Here is a 19746-nt window from a genome sequence, read left to right as displayed (position 1 = left end):
GCCAGGCCTCCTACAAAACACATGAACGCGCTCAGGCAGTCAAAAAACATTGCTTAGAGCACATTTAACTTGCCTGTTTCTCAGATTTTGTCTCCTGGGAAAAGACCTTAGTCATCTCCTCTAGAGCTTCAGAAAAGATCTCCAGAGTGTCAAAAGATACCAAAGTATGTTATCAAAAGTCAGATATTCTGATATAAACTCTTAACAAACACTTCAGAATGTCAAATTCCAAAAGCTGTATACTCTTACTGTATGTCAACAAGTGCCTCATTTGTTTATGTTTCTATTTCTCTGTATTTATTTCTTAGGCGATTTCAGAGAGGCTAGCAACAGCAAGCTAGCTTTGAAAGCATAAGATCCCACCCTCCCTCCAAATCACTCCCCAAAGCCAGGCCTCCTACAAAACACATGAACGCGCTCAGGCAGACAGAGGCTAACCAGCGACACGATGAGAGACAGCGTTGGTGGAGGACTGAATGCAACGCTGTCAGATTACCTCATGTCTCATTCGGTGAGAAAATATTACAGTAAACGCATAATATTACAATAATAACGTCTTCCATTCTCGGTCGCTCTACAATAGCGTAATGGAACGCACTGGTGACGTATCATGTCTTCGTGAACAGGGTGCGCAGAGGTATGCAGATAAATATGTTGACAGCAGTGTTGCCAGATTGGATGGACGATTTCCAGCCCAAAAGGTCACAAAAACCGCCCAAAACGTTAACTGTCAAAATAATGTGATGGAATATGTAAATCAAGGTTGATAAGGACCATTTTAAGTCCTTAAAACAAAATAATGATAACAAAATAATATAAATATAACCTTAGAGAATTTTCCATGTAAACGGATCAAATCGGGGCAAATAGCCTACATTAAAGAGAATTAGGCTACCGAACATGAAAATATGCAAGCAGACACTGTCAAAATGGCAATCAAGAAATTAACCGATACCCTCGAAACAACACATGCATCATTTTCAATGTCAGCAGTCAGAATAATCCAATTTAAATGCAAAAAGTGCCCAATATAAGTGATAGGAAAAAGCTACGTAATTAGCAGGTATTTCACATTCGTTCATGCACACACCATGACAGTCAAAACTGTGTCATTCATTGATATATACTGCATTATAATCCGACAATTAAAAAAAATAACAACAATAATGCTCTTACCTTCGTGTCGCTCTATAATTTTACACAGAACTAAAGAAAGCCTCTTGTTAAGTTCATATTGTAGAACATAATACAGAACTTTGCAGAGTCAAAACTAATCAAGTCTAGCCGTTTTCAAGGATTTATCAATCTGGACCGTTTAAAAGATAAAAGACAGGATCGTATAAACCGAGATATTTAGTTTCGGTTTTGATTAATTAATTCAAATGTGCTCTAAGTAGCCTATGCAATTTATATGTTTGAAAACCGCCAAACTGACCCCAAACCAGCCCAAATTTTGTCCACCCGCCCAAGCTAATTTTTACCCGCACAATCAAATTCAAAACCGCCCAATCTGGCAACACTGGTTGACAGGCAAGTAGGACAACCTATCATAGCCCTCGGACTGAGGGATATGATTAGACGAACATTTTATAGTACTACGCCTTCCACAGATCATATAAATTAGAGCTGGACAATAATTCAATATCAATATGTATCGCGATATAATTTTTTTCAATAACGGTGATATGATTTTTAAACACAATTTCCGATATTTCGATATACATTACCAGTGTTTCCCATACATTGATTTATTTGTGGCGTTTGATTTCGTTGAATAAACATGAGCACTGCACATTTCAAAATCAAAACAGCACAGGTGTTTTAAATGAATGAATCTCTGAAGGGAACCGACTGTCTTCAGAAAAGTTTCGATGACATTTTCATTTTTATCTGATAAAGCATCTTTCATGAGCGGAGCTGCTTTGATTACAGCCGTTACTGGGAAACCGCTAGTTTTATCACTCTAAAAGTGCCTCCTGCTGGCAGAGAATGAATTTGCATTTTCAATAATAAGCCCGTCTCCAACAACATGTTTTTGTTGTTGTTCAATTTTTTTGTTTTCTGCAGCAACTCAGAGCACTCTTCATACTCTTTGTCCTGGCTGAAGCACATTTGTTTCAATCTATAAGAATAATCAGCCTACACTACCAGTCAAAGGTTTTTGAACAGTAAGATTTTTAATGTTTTTTTTTTTTAAGAATTCTCTTCTACTCACCAAGGCTGCATTTATTTGATCCAAAGTACAGCAAAAACAGTAACATTTTGAATTATTTTTACTATTTAAAATAACTGCTTTCTATTTGAAATTATAGAAATTGTATTTAGCGCTACAATTTTATTTTATTTATCATTTTAAATTGATCAAAAAGATTATAATGTTACAAAATATTTCTCTATTCATCAAGGAAACCTGAAAAAAATCTACTCCTTTGTTTTCAACATAATAATAAATGTTTTTGAGCAAATCAGAATATTAGAATGATTTCTGAAGGATCACATTTTAAAATATTTTAAAATAGAAAACAGTTATTTTAAATAGTAAAGATATATTTCAAAATGTTACTATTTTTGCTGTATTTTGAATCAAATAAATGCAGGCTTGGTGAGCAGAAGAGACTTCTTTAAAAAACATCAAAAATCTTACTGTTCAAAAACTTTTGACTGGTAGTGTATGTCAGCCTATAGTTTGATATAAGGTAAACATTAATTTATTTGTGCTGTTTTTTTTTCTTAAATATTATATAGTTTTATAGGAGGTTTCATAGACTTGGACCATTCATTTTTCAGAAGTTTGTAGGTACAGACATCTGTTGTGGGTGTTCTTGGTAGTTTTTCTTGGAGGCTTTTTTTTAAATAGTGTTCATATCGATATCGGAATTATATCGTATCGACCGAAATTAAGAAATATATCATGATATAAATTTTGGCCATATCGTCCAGCCCTAATATAAATACATATTAATACATTCAAGGGTTGTTCACCCAAAAATGAAAATTCTGTCCCCTCATGTCGTTCCAAACCCGTAAGACAAAAAATTAAGATATTTTTGTTTTCTCGTAGCTTCATAAAATTAAGGCTGAACCACTGATTTCACATGGACTATTTTATCGATGTCCTTACCTTTATGAGCCTTGAACGTGGTAGTTGTGTTGCTGTCTATGGGAGGGTCAGAAAGCTCTCGGATTTAATCAAAAATATCTGAATTTTTGTTCCGAAGGTGAATGAAGGTCTTACGGGTTTGGAACGATATGAGGGTGAGTAATTAATGACAGAATTTTCATTTTTGAGTAACTATCCCTTAAAAATCTTGATTGCTATCAGGATGTGAAGAGACTTTCAACCATCATAAAAAAAATTTTTGAACCAAATCACCTACCCTGCTTTTAAGAGAAACATCTGAGACATAACTGACAAAGCTAATAAACGGTGACCTCTGAGCTGTAATATTTTACTCTGAGTGATGCTGAAAACCAATAAGCTTGCTGTTTAAAAGTCTTGAACATTTTGCGTCTGTACTTGGCTTTACATCTCCAATCAAAGCTTTTAAACCTTCCTGTGCTGTTATTACTTGAAAAGTGATTGCATGGGAGGCATGGATTATTACAACTTCTGTGATTTATACGAATGCGTGACACACACACACACACACACACAAATAGGCACAAAGCTTATTTGGCCATTCACATTCATGTTGCTAGGAAACAGACTTTTCTATGAAGCTTTTTATTATTTTAGCAATATTGTTTATTTTCATTATTCAGACCTCAACGGTTGTATTAGAGAGCAAAAAATGAAAAAGTAAATTATTTACTGGCATATCACAAACACACACAGATACAAGTGCATGAATGCAGGAGCTTCTCACTGACTGGACTTCAGAGGCACAGAACAAAAAATACGGCTTGGCACTTATGAATCAGATGAATGCCCAGCAAAATTAAATGTTAAGTATGCAATAATCATCCTTTGGTTAAGGCGACATTTAGAGACAAATCATTTCGGCAAGTTCATGCAGAAAATAAAAGTAATGCTCACCCACACAACAGGAAATAAAATTCTGGATGGAGCTCATTACCTCTGATTCCATTCGGGACATTCAGGTCGTACTGCATGTGATTACGCTAATTTCTAATGCTGCCGTCAATCAACCGTATTCCTCGTATTTTCCGCAGTGTACTGTGGGTGCATCATAATACAAGATCTGTCTCTTAACCAGGTCATTTAGATGACTGTCACAGCTATGTGAAAGTTACACATCCAGGTTCCTACTGCTGTTTCTCTCACAACAAGGTGATTATATCAAGTAAACAGGGTGCTGAACTGTAACAGCTCCCTCTCGTCTCCGCAAAAGTCTTTATTCTTATGGATGATTAAGAATTTAATCTGTAATTTAACTTTATTGTTTGGTTCTTGTAGTTTGTCACATTCTGTGCTGTCATTTTTTAAAATTTATTTGATTAGCTTTCACACTGAGTGTGCAGTATTAGCTTTGGACAATATGTGGTAACTAGATGAAATACTTAAAATTGTTATATTCATTTAAAGTCATGGGCTCAAATAATCACTTTTATCTTTTAAAGAAAGATAAATGTAACAAGAGAAGCTTAATATTCTTGGTTCCAAAACTCAAGACTGAATTATCAGTCATCTTTATAATTAGCATTTTTCCTTTGCTTTAGATATACTCGCTTATAGACCAGAAGTACATAAACATTTTGTACAAAAGAACAAAAACATTCACATTTTGTCATGTAACGTATCTGTAATGATGTGATTCAGTAAAAAGCTTGTGGTGGAGAAACCCTTCACCTCTTTCTCCTTTTAAAATTATGACAAATTGCTCTCTGTGCGTTTTAGTTTGAGCTGCGGTCTGTGGTCGGCTTGACGATACAAAATAAAATGTTTTCCTATTCGCTGTAATGATCAACTCAAATTAGTGTGCATGATTAGATACTACCAAGACAAAAAAGCTATTACAAACTGTCTGATCTTATCAATAACTGAAAAAATAAGGGAAACCCTGCTCTGATTCTGGAGATATGGGACATCAGTGGCTACAGAACTGAAAAACAAGTGTATGGACCTGAACAGAGGAATTATTTTGGATTAATCCAAATGTTCAGAGTTTTTTTTTAGTCCTGTTAATCCCATATACTCACACAATGTGTTGTTATTGTCCTACCACTCAACATGGGTCAACACCATCAGACACACAAATAGTGTTAATTTTGTCAGCTATTTTTAATTTAGTGTTAGTCTTAGTCCTGTGTCAAATGTAACTTTTAGTTTTTATCATATTTAGTCAACTTGTCCTGTCTTAGTTTGTCAAGTTTTAATCAACTAAATGTCTGAGAACTTTGGTCTAAAGCCCCTCCCCTCGAACGCAGATGAGCCAATGGCAGTCGAGTATCAGTTGCACGGGGAGCGTAACTCGGACATCTGTAGGTTTCAGCGCCATCGAGAAACATTGGAAGATCCGAAGCTTTCATCGGTTTGATGATGTTTATGCTACGAAAATGGAAAAACGATGTGCCTGTTGTACTTGCAACACTGATTCCAGGTATCCTGAGAGGATGGGCAATAGATTTTATTTTATTACATTTCCTAAACCCAAACAAAACAGAGCAAAATGTCCCTAAGCATTCAACCCTAATCCCAATGAAGACAACAACGTTCATTTTCTGGTTGTCATACTCTCATTAAGTTACAATTTTCATCTGCACAAGCAGAACGTTATAATGTCATATCTCTGGCTAAAACCAGTTAAAGTTAGTGAGTCAATGCTATTACAAACCTAAATAGCGAACTGTTCTCACATCATGTACAGTGTAAGTCAAAAACACAAAAACAAAGGTCTACATTTCAGTGCCTCTCCATATTAAACTGTTTAAATGTGCATTCATTTAATCGTACTCTGTGGTACATGAACAGTGTTGATGCATGTTGATCCGCGTAATATGAGACTTCTCCCGCTTGCATTGTGATCCATAAACCCTCGCTTCGGGTTAACCACCATATATATTTTTTTAAATCTTTTATATCCCTTCATGGAATATTTAATTCCCACTTGAATTGTGGCCCTTCTGTGTCCAAAATTGTGCAAAAACATCGTGGGACAAGGTTTTCACACTGACAGCTGTCATTGTGAGACAGAGAGCAACTCCGTTTATTTGTCCGAGGGAGCAACAGTGGGGCGGGGCTTATCGATAGGTCAGTTCACAACCACAATCGCAAACGATAAATTTGAGATCCATGACAGAACACAGACTGGCTGAATGACACTTTCATTTAAGCAGAATACCTCAAATGGAGATCGCTGAACTCCAGCTTTCTTGTACAGTACTTTATGTCCATGTTGTTTTCAGATCATGGCGCCTCCGCAGACAGAGCGCGTATAAATGGTTGCTAGATTGCATAAAGCAAAAAGCCAGGAAGACCCGGCAGAGTACGTATCCGTTTAACAGAAAAGCCCTGATCGGGGGATTTGATCTCTTGATATCTGGTAACCGCAAACATGAACGCTTGCATAATAGAGCACTCTGAAATGTTTTGGCTCCACTTTTTTCAACAAAAATAAAAAGGTTTTGGTAAAGTTTTTCTTCTTTTAAATTAACTACATTTTAGTTTCGTCTTTTTTCGTCAACGATATTGCATGTTAATTTAGTCTCAGTTATCGTTTAATGACCTTATTATTATCTCGACATCGTCTCATTTTCGTCAGGGGAAAAAACCTCGTTGCCGAACATTTTTCGCCATAGTTTTCGTTAACGAAATTAACACTACACACAAATGATTACAGTTAAGCATGAAACTACAATATGCTTTCAAAGTGATTTTCAGCTCATTCTATCTATTCAACCCCATATGTATTGTATTTTGCAGACAATTTGGTTTTCAAGTTTGCTACTAATAGTTCGTAGAGTAGTTGGCCATCATTATAAATTATCTACAACATTTTAAACAATTATATATTTTTTCTATACAATTTCTATGATGGAGATGACATATTATGGCTGTTACACACAAAATATAATAGTAGCACTTTACAAGTTCCACGTGTTAACAGTACTTAACTACTCAAGTTAAATGATCCAGAATAAAAATTTCCTGATAACCCCCATGCCATCCAAGATGTTCATATCTTTCTTTTATCAGTCGCAAAGAAATTAAGGTTTTTGAGGAAAACATTACAGGATTTTTCTCCATATAGTGGACTTCAATGGTGGCCAATGGGTTGAAGGTCCAAACTGCAGTTTCAATGCAGCTTCAAAGGGCTCTACACGATCCCAGCCGAGGAATACGGGTCTATCTAGCGAAGCAATCATGAACATGGCAAGACATGAACATCTTGGATGACACGGGGGTGACTAATTATTAGGAAATTTTCATTCTGGAAGTGAACTAATCCTTTAATATGGACTAACCATTAAAAACATTTGTTAATCTTAGTTTGTGTTAAATTCAACATTTACTAATACATTTCTTAAAGTTGTGTTAGTATTATTTAATGGACCTGAACTGACACAAACTAACAATGAATAACAAACTAAATCTAGCAAAGATTAATATTGTATCAGTTGATGCATTATCTAAAAGTACAAAAACTAAAGGGAACTTATTGTAAAGTAGTGTACAAAATATAAGCATAATTGGATCAAATTATTGGGAAAAAAAAAACCTTGTTGAACTCAAAGCATGTGAAATATGGAAAGAAGACCTACTTTGAATGAAGACAGTAGGAAGACTTCATGTTTTTTTAAATGCTCTCATAAAGATCGACCAGTCGTCCCCTTGGAATTATAAGGTTCTATCTGACATTTTTGTCAAAATTGAGTTATTCACATATTCTTATTCTGTGACAACTTATTTACATTATGTGATTTTTTTAATGTTGTGTACATTTTGGGACTTTTTAATTAAAAAACAAAAAGGTTCTATCTACACAGTTGAACGGAATGCAAAAACTTTGAAGCTCAATATCTCAAAACTTCTCGGAATGCAGATAGAGCCTTATAATTCCAAGGGGACGCAGTGTTGACAAAAGGTACCAATACAGCTGTGAAACCTTATAAAAAATATGTATTTTTTTTTAATAAATAGTAGGCCTAATATATGAGTAATAAAATAGTAATACAGTAATCTCTCATGAATCTGTGCCTGGCATTGGGATCTTACTCCACATAATCGTTTTCAAACGTTTCCATTGATCTGTAGATCTTACACAGGCTGTAATCAGGGTCACCTGTGATGTGAATAAGGACGGGACGCTCCACACAGCTTTGTATCATTTGCATAACATTAATGAGTGAGTATCTGGGTTACAGGTATTAGTTCTCTTTGGTGCTAATGAAAGAGACCAACAGCTTCCAGCAGACCTAATGATGGCAGTCATATAGCCCGATGCAACGGCGGCTAACGCACTTCAGAGTCTCATAGAAGGCTGACTGAATCCTATCTAGTACAGCCGCTAGTTAGGAAAACAATGGAGGGATTGCATTTGCATTGACCGCTGCTAGTTACATCTGGCCGGCGATGACAGCAATCACCCTCGCGTATGGTATAAAAAACATTAGCGAAGAAGGGTACATCAAATCAAGCGCAAAACAATCATTTAGTTCAGCTCTGCACGTAACAGGTGTTTTTCCCTCCTAGACAGAAGAGGTGCAGTCATTAAAAATAAAGCAGCTCATATTTTAGGAGCAGCTGTGATAAACAGACGTGTTTTGGTTGCTATAGAAACCTCAAGGTTCATATGCCCATCGTTACGTTTGGCTTTGAAATCAGTCTAAAAGGAATCAAAACAAGACAGACAGAGAGGACGGCTGAAAAACAATCGACTTTGTTTACCTACAGCAGTGAACCCGTTCTCCACATACATGTTTGTGGACGTGAAGTTGATCATATAGCACTAAACGGTCATGTGACCTAGGACAAAATAAGTCAAAGTGATGTCTTTACAAGTATATAAAGCGGCAAATACAACAGATAGGGTAAAAAACATGTTCTGTTCTTCTAACACCGGTGGAGATGTGCTGGAAAACACTTAAGCCGTGTTATATTTATAGCCTCTGGTATTAGGACTTTCTTCGCCTTTTCGTGAAGATCAAACTGACTTGCATTATCGTTCTTCGCTAACCACAGAGACCAAACCACTTTTATCTTTGCTGCCTGGAAATTGTCTAAAAAACCTGGACTGAATGGAAAAAAAAAAGTCTACTGCACTGAGCCAGAAAGGTAATTGTTGCATGATCTGCACAAAGGCCTTCTTGTACTGAATTCTTAACAACGATAAAATTGAAATGTGATAGAGCAAGGTGTCGACATTGAGTCATTCTCAAAGCATGAATGTACTATAGACACAGTAGGCGTTCAAGAGCTAAATGAGTCACTGGCCTGTTCATGGACAGTCATGCCACCATCTGCTAAGTTCTGGAGGAAGTTAATAGATCAATACAAAACTCGAAACATTACGAACATTGAAACAATTACCCTCCGTTTGTTAAGTGTATTAACCTCTACTGTATTACTCTGTAAAATAATGGTTGTTAAAGCAACCATGAAATTGCACTTTGTGGGTGCAATTTCTTTTCTGAACTGAAGTATAATATTAACACATAGGACATATCGAAGTGCTCATCCTTTTTAACTAGCCTTTAGTTTACACATCTGGTAAAACCACACTTCACAGGTTGATTGTGGACAAAAATCACAAAGACATCTTTAAAATTAATAAAAATCCAGCCTCTTTCTCAGCAACCAATCAGTTGATGAGAAAGGAAATTAAGAACAAGTGTTTGCACAAAGACACACCAACATGACTTGCTGCCGCTTCTAGTTAGTGGCAGATGACAAATTATAAATGTGTGCACGGTTTAAAATTTGTGGTCAGTAAATTTTTTTTTTTAATAAATTAATAGTTTTATTCAGCAAGGATGCATTAAATTGATCAAAAGTAATGAGATTTACACTGACAAAAAAAAATCACTGTCACAGTTTCAACAAAAATATTAAGCAGCACAACTGTTTAAAGGGGTCATATGATGCGATTTCAAGTTTTCCTTTCTCTTTGGAGTGTTACAAGCTGATTGTGCATAGATAAGATCCCTGAAGTTGCAAAGACTAAAGTCTCAAAACCAAAGAGATATTCTGAGAGAGGCGGGGCATAGAGGACCGTACAGTATGTACAGTATTTGAAAAATAATGTGTTTTTTGAACATTAAAGCATGTCACCATATTCTGTTACACCAAATACACAAAATAATGATCTTTAAAAAAGCATCATATGACCCCTTTAAAACTGAATAAAACCATTACCATTGATAATAATAAGATGTTTTTATAAGAAGAATGTTTCTTGAGCAGCAAATGAGCATATTAGACTGATTTCTAAGGAAACATGTGACACTGAAGACTGGAATACTGGTGCTGAAAATTCAGCTTTGCATCAAAGGAATAAATTACATTTTAAAATACATGAAAATAGAAAACTGGAAATTTGAACTGTAATAATATTTCACTAAAATTACTGTTTTAATGAAAAAATTAATGAAGCCTTGGTGAGCATAAGAGATTTTCAAAAACATAAGAAAATCTTACTGACTCCAAACATCTGAAAGATAAAATTGCTAAAAGTGAGTTTTATCTTTTAAGAGTATGCTAGAATGTATATTATATAATATTATATTATATTATATTATTCTATGATTGCATTACATCTGTTTTTATTCAGATTTGTACAACATGTATAACATGCTTTCTATGCTTTGTATAAATGTGTTTCCAATGTTGTACGCATGTGTCAGTGTGAGAATGTAGGCCTCTACAGCCATGGCCTTTCCGAACTTTCTTCCCCACTTCCTTAAACATGTTCACTTTTTCCACTGTCATCTTTGTCTTGCTCTCTGGGAGGTTTGAAAGGCACTATTCTTTGTAAAGCAGCTTTGGAACGATACATTGTACATACAAATACAAATTGAATTGATTTCATTGTTCTTTAGAGATTACAACTATTCTCTTCTTTAGAAAACATAAATCTTTGTACTGGTGCTTTAAAGCAGTGGTATTCAATCCTGGACTGTGTTCCGCTTCGCCTATAAGGTAACAAGAAGCTTTCTAAAGTACAAATAGCATAGAACTGATGAATAAAGTAGCGGGTTCAGCAATAAAAGCCTTTTAGGTTGTAATGGAAGCCTTAGTTTTGAGAGAGTGAGCTCTCGTGGTACAGACTCACCTGTGTACGATGGTGCCAGAGTGGCGGGCGAGCGGCGGGGGACTCCCTCCAGCGCTGGTGCTGGCTGGTGGCTCCCTCCTGGTCCTCAGGGACTGGCTCCTCTGCACCTGCCTCAGTACACTGCTCTTCAGATCCAGCAGCGTCGACATGCTCGTTCACTATCTGCACAGAATACCACACACTGCATCAGCTACGCCGCAGGAGGGGTGGAAAGGTGACAGAACGAGGGGACGTGTGGGGGCCATTATCAGAGAGCACTTCTCAGAAAGGCGGGAGCGACGAAACAATTAACCCAGCATCCACCTCTCGGGCCGACCATTGGCTGTGCACACAACGGGCACGATGAGTAATTACAGGCATCATCCCTCCCTCTCGTAATCCATTTATAAACACACTTTGCATAGGGCGCGCGCGGCTGCTGTCCAGTGTTAATTGACGTACGTGTCAGGCACATTTGTCTTCAGCCGCAGCGAGCGGTCATCGGTGTGAGAAGCGAAGCCTGCAATTACTCTCAATGTCAAGACGGTGGCGGATTTTTCACCCGGCAGCTCAGATGTGGTGCAGACGGAGATTGTGAGAGTTCGGCACAGGCTCTTAATTCTGTTATGACTGGAACCAGAGGTTTAAACTCTAGGCTCTTAACCCAAGGAGAGTCTGAGAGCGAAGAACAGCAACTTCTGGGTACGGACCGAGAGTGACTCACTAGTGAGCCACATTCAGTCACATTTCTGGGAAAAGCTGTGGCATATAGAGAGAAAGAACCATGGGGTGAAAAACAGAGCGTAAGAGATTGACAGAATGAGTGGCGGAGGATAATTTTGATTGAGATGTCACATGCAGATGTACAAACGGTTCTTTCATCTCATGACAGTCCGCCTTTGTCAAATCTCTAAATGTTACGAGGAGGAGTTCTGAAGCCCACTGTCGTATCAGTTGTTTTCTATACATCAAAGACATGCAAACATCTCTATGTTTACATGTCACTGGTACATTACTACACAGTACTACATCAGATTGTCAGGTTTTTGGTTACATTTTATTATTCATATTTTTTTCTGAAGATTTAGCATTTTAAATCAGCGAAGAAAGCACTGTTGACCAGTTTGAACCAGTTTATATTGCATCATGTTTTTCAAGCTCCAACTTGACCAACTCTTAGACATGACCTGCTGAAACTAGCATGAAGTTGCCTCAAAACACCTCAAAATTAAACGGGAATGTATGCTGATTAACAATTTAGCTAGTTTAGTCCATTTGCAGGGTTGACTTGAAATCCACCCAGCTGAAAAAACATCTTAGCCCAATCCAGAGTTTAGCTCTAACCTGCCCCACCACACCTGTCTGGAAATTTCTAATGATCCTGAAGACCTTGAATAGCTTGTCCAGGTGTGTTTAATTGGAGTTGAAGCTAAATTTTGCAGTACAGTGTCACTTCTAGGAGCAGGAATGTACAGCCCTGTTTTAAGCCTGAAACACACTGCACGATTTTCGGCTGTCCCAGACGAAAGATGGGCATCATGAATCAATCGTGGCGATTTCTGTGACCGTGGCTCCTAATCGGTGGTCCTGTGTCGAACAGTGAGAGAGGTTCAAAGACGGCCGTTGTCACGGTCTTGCGACCAAAGATAGTCTATGATAGTTTTCTGACAGTGTCAGAAATTCAGCATGATCATCGCACAGTGTGTTTGCAGTTATGACCCACGTTTACTGACCAGCCAATAAAAATGCGACATGAAATCAACGCGACATGGCGCAAAAAAAACATAAAACTGCTTACCTCAAGCTCTTATTCCTTCCTCTTTTGCCGCTTTTACTTTTTTCAGCACACGTAATAAAATACAACTGCTAAAGTGTGATTTATCATGATTTTTGTTTACCACTAGCGCATGCTGATGACGTTTTATTCTTCTATAGTAACGTGAGTCGTACCGTACGAGTCAATAGGTGTCATCATCGTACAGTCTACACACACATCGTAGCCAAGTTTATTAGATTCATGTCGCACAGTGTGACATGCAGTGATCTGATAGGATTGCTAACATCGTGCAGTGTGTAGAAGGCTTTAGCCTAAGCTGGTTTGCTGGTTGTAGCTGGTCTTCAAACTTGGTCAGCATGGTCTTCTGACTGATTTTAGCAAGGATTTGGGCACTTTTCAGCTGGTCACTTGGGAAACTAGCTAATTGGCAAGGCTAAACACCAGCTTCCTGATGAACCAAACTCACACAGAAACATTTCTGAAGATTTAGCATTTTAAATCAGCAAAGAAAGCACTGTTTGATGTCATTTGGACCTGTTTATATTGCCTTTTTGAAACGGTTTTCAGTGGTCCAGCTTGACCAACTCTTGGACATGACCTGCCAAAACCAACTTTAAGGTGCCTCAAAATACCTTCTACTGGTGAATATAAAAATATTTATCAAACACTAAATGACTTATCACATATTAACAGACTTTGGAGTCATTCCAGACACAACAAAAGGTCAATTCACATCGTACAGACAAATGCCAATAAACACCAACAGACAAGTCTGTCGGAGTTTGTTGGATCAGTGTGTTACCCCTATCTGTGTTTGTTGCCATTGGTCGGCGTTTGTTTTAACCAGACTGAACATGTTTAATCAGTGTTTGTTGGGTCGTGAAATGTCTGAGTAGTGTGATATGATTTTCCAACAAACGACAACAAACTCTGATATAATTTGACCTGGCCACAAACCTTTGCCATGACAATGAGGCAAGACTGCGAGTTGGTTTCTGGTTGCGATTAGCAAATTATCCTAAAAATGGCAGGTAACTGGACAAACCGAAACGGATTAGGGACCACCCAAGCAAAATTTTGAAAGCTTTGTCAATTTTCCGACTGCAGATCTCTGCATAAATTAAAGTAGGTGCCCCGTCTTCACCATAGCAGCAACCATGACATTACCCTCTTTCATTTTATTTGCCATATTTTCAGGTGAAGAATGACATGTAAAATTTTGTTTGTGGTTACAGGTTACATTTTTTACCCCTGTCAGACTTACTTGAATCTCTGACTTGAAGTTTGTCTGTGTCTGTTGGTGTAGTGTGAATATGACAGTTATTTTTCATAAAATTCTAAATCCAACAACCAACTTGTTTGTTGCCGTTTGTCTGTGCGGTGTGTATTGGCAAAGACTATAGAATACCCAAGATGTGTGTTACGGGGCAAACGAGACGTGAGACGTGCGGATCCAAGTGCAAGGCTTTATTTACAAAGGCGTGGTCAGGAACAGGCATGGGTCAGACAATGGCAAACTGGTATGTAGAAGACAAGGCAAGAGCAGTCCGGTAAACAAGCGAGGGTCAGTCGACGGCGAACGTAATCCAACAGGGCGAGACTAGAGGGATAATCCAGGTACAAGGCAAAGGACCAGGCAGGGGCAAACAGTATCTGAACAGGGCAAGATGAGAGGGGTAATCCGAGAAACACAGGCAATGAATCAGGAACCAGGAAAACAGGCAAGGCAAGACTATGACTAGACTATGAAAACTAGAGCAGGCTCCGTAAAGTAGCTATCAGCTATCACAGTGAAAACAATAAATAAAACTCGGCGTTGAATGGTGGTGTGAGACTGATTTATATAGTGTGTGTTATTGGTAGCAGCTGTGTGTGATTGGTTTCAGGTGAGCTTGTGATTAGTGCAATGGAGCATGGGAAATGTAGTCCGGGATGACATGCAACAGTTTGTGTAATGTGAGAGTCAATGTAACGGAAGGGTGACCTCTGGTGGCGATCGAACGGAAGTCCATGGACAGGATTCGTGACAACGTGTCACTCGTATAGTTTTTTGAATGGGGAAAAATGCATTGCTCAATATGGTCGCTCAATCGCAGGAAGCCCCACCTTCTGAATGAAAGAGCCAATCGCTAATTGGTAAAGTCAGCACATCACTGCAGCTGCCGTTAGAAGTCCCGGTTGCTATAGAAACAGTCAGCGTTCTGAGACGTGCGCTTAGGACTGCGCATGCGCACTGGTTGATCTAGCCTGAATAATACGCTTTTTACAACGCTTTTTGAGCAAAAGAAACAACATTTATGGCACAGTTGTTGTCAGATTTCTTTGGTGATTTCAAATATGAAATTTAATCGTAAGCTTAGTGAACAGTTTTGGAGAATTTGATGTTTCCCCATTCAAAGAGATAGGAGTTGCATTTGCATGCCCGAGAGGCGTTTCAAAGATGGCCGCCGAGTGACATGACTTGTCTTAAAGGGACTTTGGTATTGGCCTAAACATGTGCCTTGTTGCTAGGAGATGTGTGACAAATGTAAACAATGTCTTCTAAATCTGGCTCAAAATATCAAACATGTTTGATCTCGTCCGACTGGATGAAATGATAGTCTGAAACAAAAAAATAAATAAATAAATCTGTGCCAATCATACACTACAAGATTTTCTGTGAAACTCAAATCGGCAGACTGGCCACCAGTGTCAACTCATTCAGACTGTAAAAAGGGGCAAAAATTTGGGCGAAAATGGTTTATTCCAGCATTTAGTCTGCTTTAAAGTTTTTCTTTTCAAGCAAGCCAAGCTCATTTCTGGTTTCTCTCAGCTTGATTAGTCCTGCAGGACAAGAGGAAAGGATGTGTTTGCTTTCCCCTTCGTTTAATTTGACCAGACGTGCATTAAGAAACGTCGAAAGATGAGACACAGCAAAGCAGTCCATCTGAATTCCAGCACCTTTCCGACTCCCTCCACAGAGCAAATTCCACCAGTCGCTGTGCAGGAATCGAGCGCAATGTGCATAGAACGGCACCGCGGCGCATTCACCTGAATTCTCAGCTCTCTTACTGGTGGCAATTAGCACCAGGCCACCGAGCAGCTGCTTCCCAGGTGAACTCATTTCAATTATGCACTCCGCCATCTGAATTGAATGTCACTCCGTCTCAGTCATCAGCTCCCATGAAAGGCGAGAACTGACACGCTACCAAACACAAGACAACAGCTGCCAAGGGAGCGCTGCCATAGCCGAGAGTGGGAACATCAGCTCCTTCTCACCGGGTCGTCCCCGCTGAGCTTCTGTCCCTCGCAGAGGCTCTTGGGCCATGTGAATGACACCGCTGCTCAATAGAGAGACGGTAAACCTGGCAGTCAAAGTCTTCTCCACTGGGGACGGAGGGGTCTCTATGGTAACGGTTGAGCAAGAGGAACCGCCAATGCAGGTACACAGGATTCAACAAAAGCTGCACAAATCACGCTTTTGTTTTGCTCATATCACCTTTTGTTGGGGCAGTTAAGCTGGCAATGGCGACCAGGGGACTCTGGGAAAAATTCACATCATCTTCTATTCCTAAACTCGCATGTAAAAGTTAAGAGCGCCGCTATCAGATAAGCAATATTGCTGATACGCTTCTCTCCTTGGCTTCAGATTTATCGATTTCAATTTTGCCAATTGCTACCAAATTGTTTTATTGATTTCATAATCTTCTTTTACACAGATTCCTACTCTCATTCATATACAAAGGCTGAGTGACTGCTTCGTTGTATGGATTTTCATTCTCATTCATAGAGATGAGTTAACCTTCTGATTTTTGTCAAGTGAAATGAGGCAGGGCTGCTGTATAATGCTCTCGCCAGGCTGACCGGTGCCTATTCCTCAGCCTTCATTTATTTGTGGCAAATTCTTTCTGACAATATATGCCATCCAAGGAAGAAGACCTTTCAGACTACAATGAGGTTTTCCAGGTCAGTATTTATGTTTTATGCCATATGTCACTAAATAGACCATCTTCAGGGCCCTATGAAATCCATTTTATTTTTTCCCAAATTCCGTTTTATTTATTTATTTTTCAAAGTTCTGTTTTGTTCTGTTTTCCTTTTTCTGGATTCAGTTTTTTTTCCGTTTTAATTTTTCTAGACTCTGTTTTAATGGTTAAATTAAATTGTATTAATCAAAAAGGATGAAAAATTAATTGAAACCATGAAATGTACACAATTTAACAGCAATTTATTAAGTTTAACAAAAATTAAATTTTTAAGGCCCAGTGAAATACTTTTTTTCTTCTTAAATTTAGTTTTATTTTTTACCAAATTCTGTGTTTTCCGTTAATTTTCTGAATTCCATTTTAATGATTTCATTAAATTTTAATAATCAAAAGCATCTCAGAGTAATTGATTTTATTAAAAAATATATTATTTTGTATTTTTTTATTTTTTTTAAGAAATACTGTGTTGTGTATTTAATTTTTTTTTCTGGTAAATAATTTTTCTGGTAAATATTTCTTAAAAATAATGTTTTAATAATGATTTTATTGTTAGTAGCCTAGTAGTTCTATCATTACATTAAGTAATATATTTCTGTCACGGTTTCTTCAAGTTAAACCGAAATTTTATTTTGATGGGTTGCTGTGAAGACTTTTAGGTTTCTATTTGTATATTTGTATTTGTACTATGACGATAGTTTTACTCAAAAGAAATGGTAAAATGCTCATGAAGTGACTCTCAGAGCAGTTCTAGAGATTATGTTTGTGTTCATTTACTCATATATTGAGGCGGCAGAGGCTGAAAACACTGTGAGCGTCAAGCGCGCTTCAGTATGTGTGTAGTAAATGAAACCGTGCATCTGCACCATTCTTTCACACAGAGACACGCAGAACATAAAGGATTTATATTTAAATAGTATTTTTGTGGCTTAATATTCACAAACACTAGCCCATATCGCGTTTTGATTTAAGTGTACTGACCTACTTTTGATTTATTCATCCAAAATTTGGCATATTACAGCGACATTCCGTGTTATATACAGTAAATTCCGTTTTTATGACTGGATTCTGTGATTCCATCCACGTTTTCTGCATCACGGGAATCATAGGGCCCTTGTATGATTCTGGCATCACACAAATTTATGTTTTGTATTATTTGTGTGATATTTTAACATTGATCGTATGTGCTATGAACACTATTTCCTATTTATTCTATTGCTCTCGGCCCACTAATCCAACAGGAGCACTGTTTTCATAATAATTTGTGATGGCAGGCCCTGTGATTGTCATCGACGCAATCACCGCTCTCTTCTCTCACAATGAAGTCTTTCTGGATAAGCACTGAGAGTTGGCCCATAACCGTGTCTCCAGTATTTCATAAATTGGAGAAATGTCAAGTGTCCTTCTCATTATGAAGCTCTGAATGGTGAGGTAAAAGGTTGCCTGTATGGGTGCCAATTTTTTTTTTCGCTTCAATAATGAAATGATACACATATATTTAATATTTTAACCTGTCTAGCCACAATGTGATCCAATCAAATCAGACCCACAATTTTCAAAATGTGTCATCTATATTAGTTGTTTGGGTGTAGAACACCCTGAGCTTTTTCTCCCCAAGCGAGACCTTGGAGTGAAAGCTATGTCTAACCTGACTGACAAAAAGACAGACAGAGCTGTGGATCAGTCAGTGGAGGGGCAGAGCTGCTGTTGTCGGTATGAGACATGGGTTTGCTCAGTGAGTGGGTGATTCCATGGGAACATAGAAAGATTTCTATTTCTTTAACAGAAATCATGAGAAAAAAAAATGTGTATACACACAACATATATATTATTAAAAGAATAGTAGGGCTGTCAAAAATGTAAATATTTAATCTTTTAAATACTAATCTTTTTATTGTAATGAATGATACACAAAAGAAAAAAAAATGCACTCAATTTAATAACCAGGGCCTAAAATTATAACTTGCCAAGTGCCAAATGTGAGTAATAATCAGTGTTGGCAAGTATATGAAATAGTGTTACTCGCCAGATGGCCAGTAACTTTTTTAAATTAATTATAACAACGCCTGAGAACACAATTTAGTGTGATTATCAAATCGCAAAGACTGTGTTTTAATTAGATAAATATGTAATCTGATGAGCTGCGTGTCCTTTGACGATTGACAGTAAATGCTGTGCCACACAAATGCCATCTCTGTGAGTTTGAGTCACTTATAACTTATATATTCACTTATTTATTCATTTGAAAATATAAAGTGCCAAACAGCTTTGCCAGGTTTGCTGTGAGAATGGTTTATAAATCTGTTATAAACAAAAGAATAATGTCAAAAGTTTCCCTGTGGTTTCTATCTCATTTCTAATGTTTTATATGCAGATTAAATAGGTCTTAAAGTTGGCATGAAATCAAAATTGACAATTCTTATTTTTTGATGGAATATTGTAGTGTTTATTATAAATAATTTATCCGTGCACTTCATTATTTTTTTTAAAGGGGTCATATGATGCGATTTCAATTTTTCCTTTCTATTTGGTGTGTTACAAGCTCTTGGTGCATAAAGAAGATCTGTAAAGTTGCAAAGACTAAAGTCTCAAATCCAAAGAGATATTCTTTATAAAAGTTAAGAGTCAGCCACGCCCTCCTAAAACGGCTCGTTCTAACACGCCCCCACATACCTGCGTCACTATGTGGGAAGATTTGCATAACGCCGCCCAAATGTGCACGCAAAGAAAGAAAGCGTGGTTTCAGGAACAGCAGTAGTGTTAATGCAGCCATGTCAGGGAGACGCTGTGTATTTCA

At 37.7% G+C, this 19746-nt stretch overlaps 1 protein-coding gene across 1 annotated transcript in view; it reads right to left on the bottom strand.

The window, feature by feature from the left end:
• Positions 1–19746, bottom strand: part of baiap3 (BAI1 associated protein 3) — a 58230-nt gene that overhangs the window by 33164 nt on the left and 5320 nt on the right. The window contains exon 2 of the mRNA XM_016526553.1: positions 11232–11393. Coding sequence (XP_016382039.1) covers positions 11232–11380 — 149 coding nt within the window. The 5' untranslated portion in view covers positions 11381–11393. The remainder of the gene's footprint in view (positions 1–11231; positions 11394–19746) is intronic.

The sequence above is a fragment of the Sinocyclocheilus rhinocerous genome, unplaced genomic scaffold, assembly GCF_001515625.1.
Source record: "Sinocyclocheilus rhinocerous isolate Xijiao unplaced genomic scaffold, SAMN03320098_v1.1 scaffold2982, whole genome shotgun sequence".
NCBI lineage: Eukaryota > Metazoa > Chordata > Actinopteri > Cypriniformes > Cyprinidae > Sinocyclocheilus > Sinocyclocheilus rhinocerous.
This window is presented reverse-complemented; position numbering and strand designations above follow the sequence as displayed.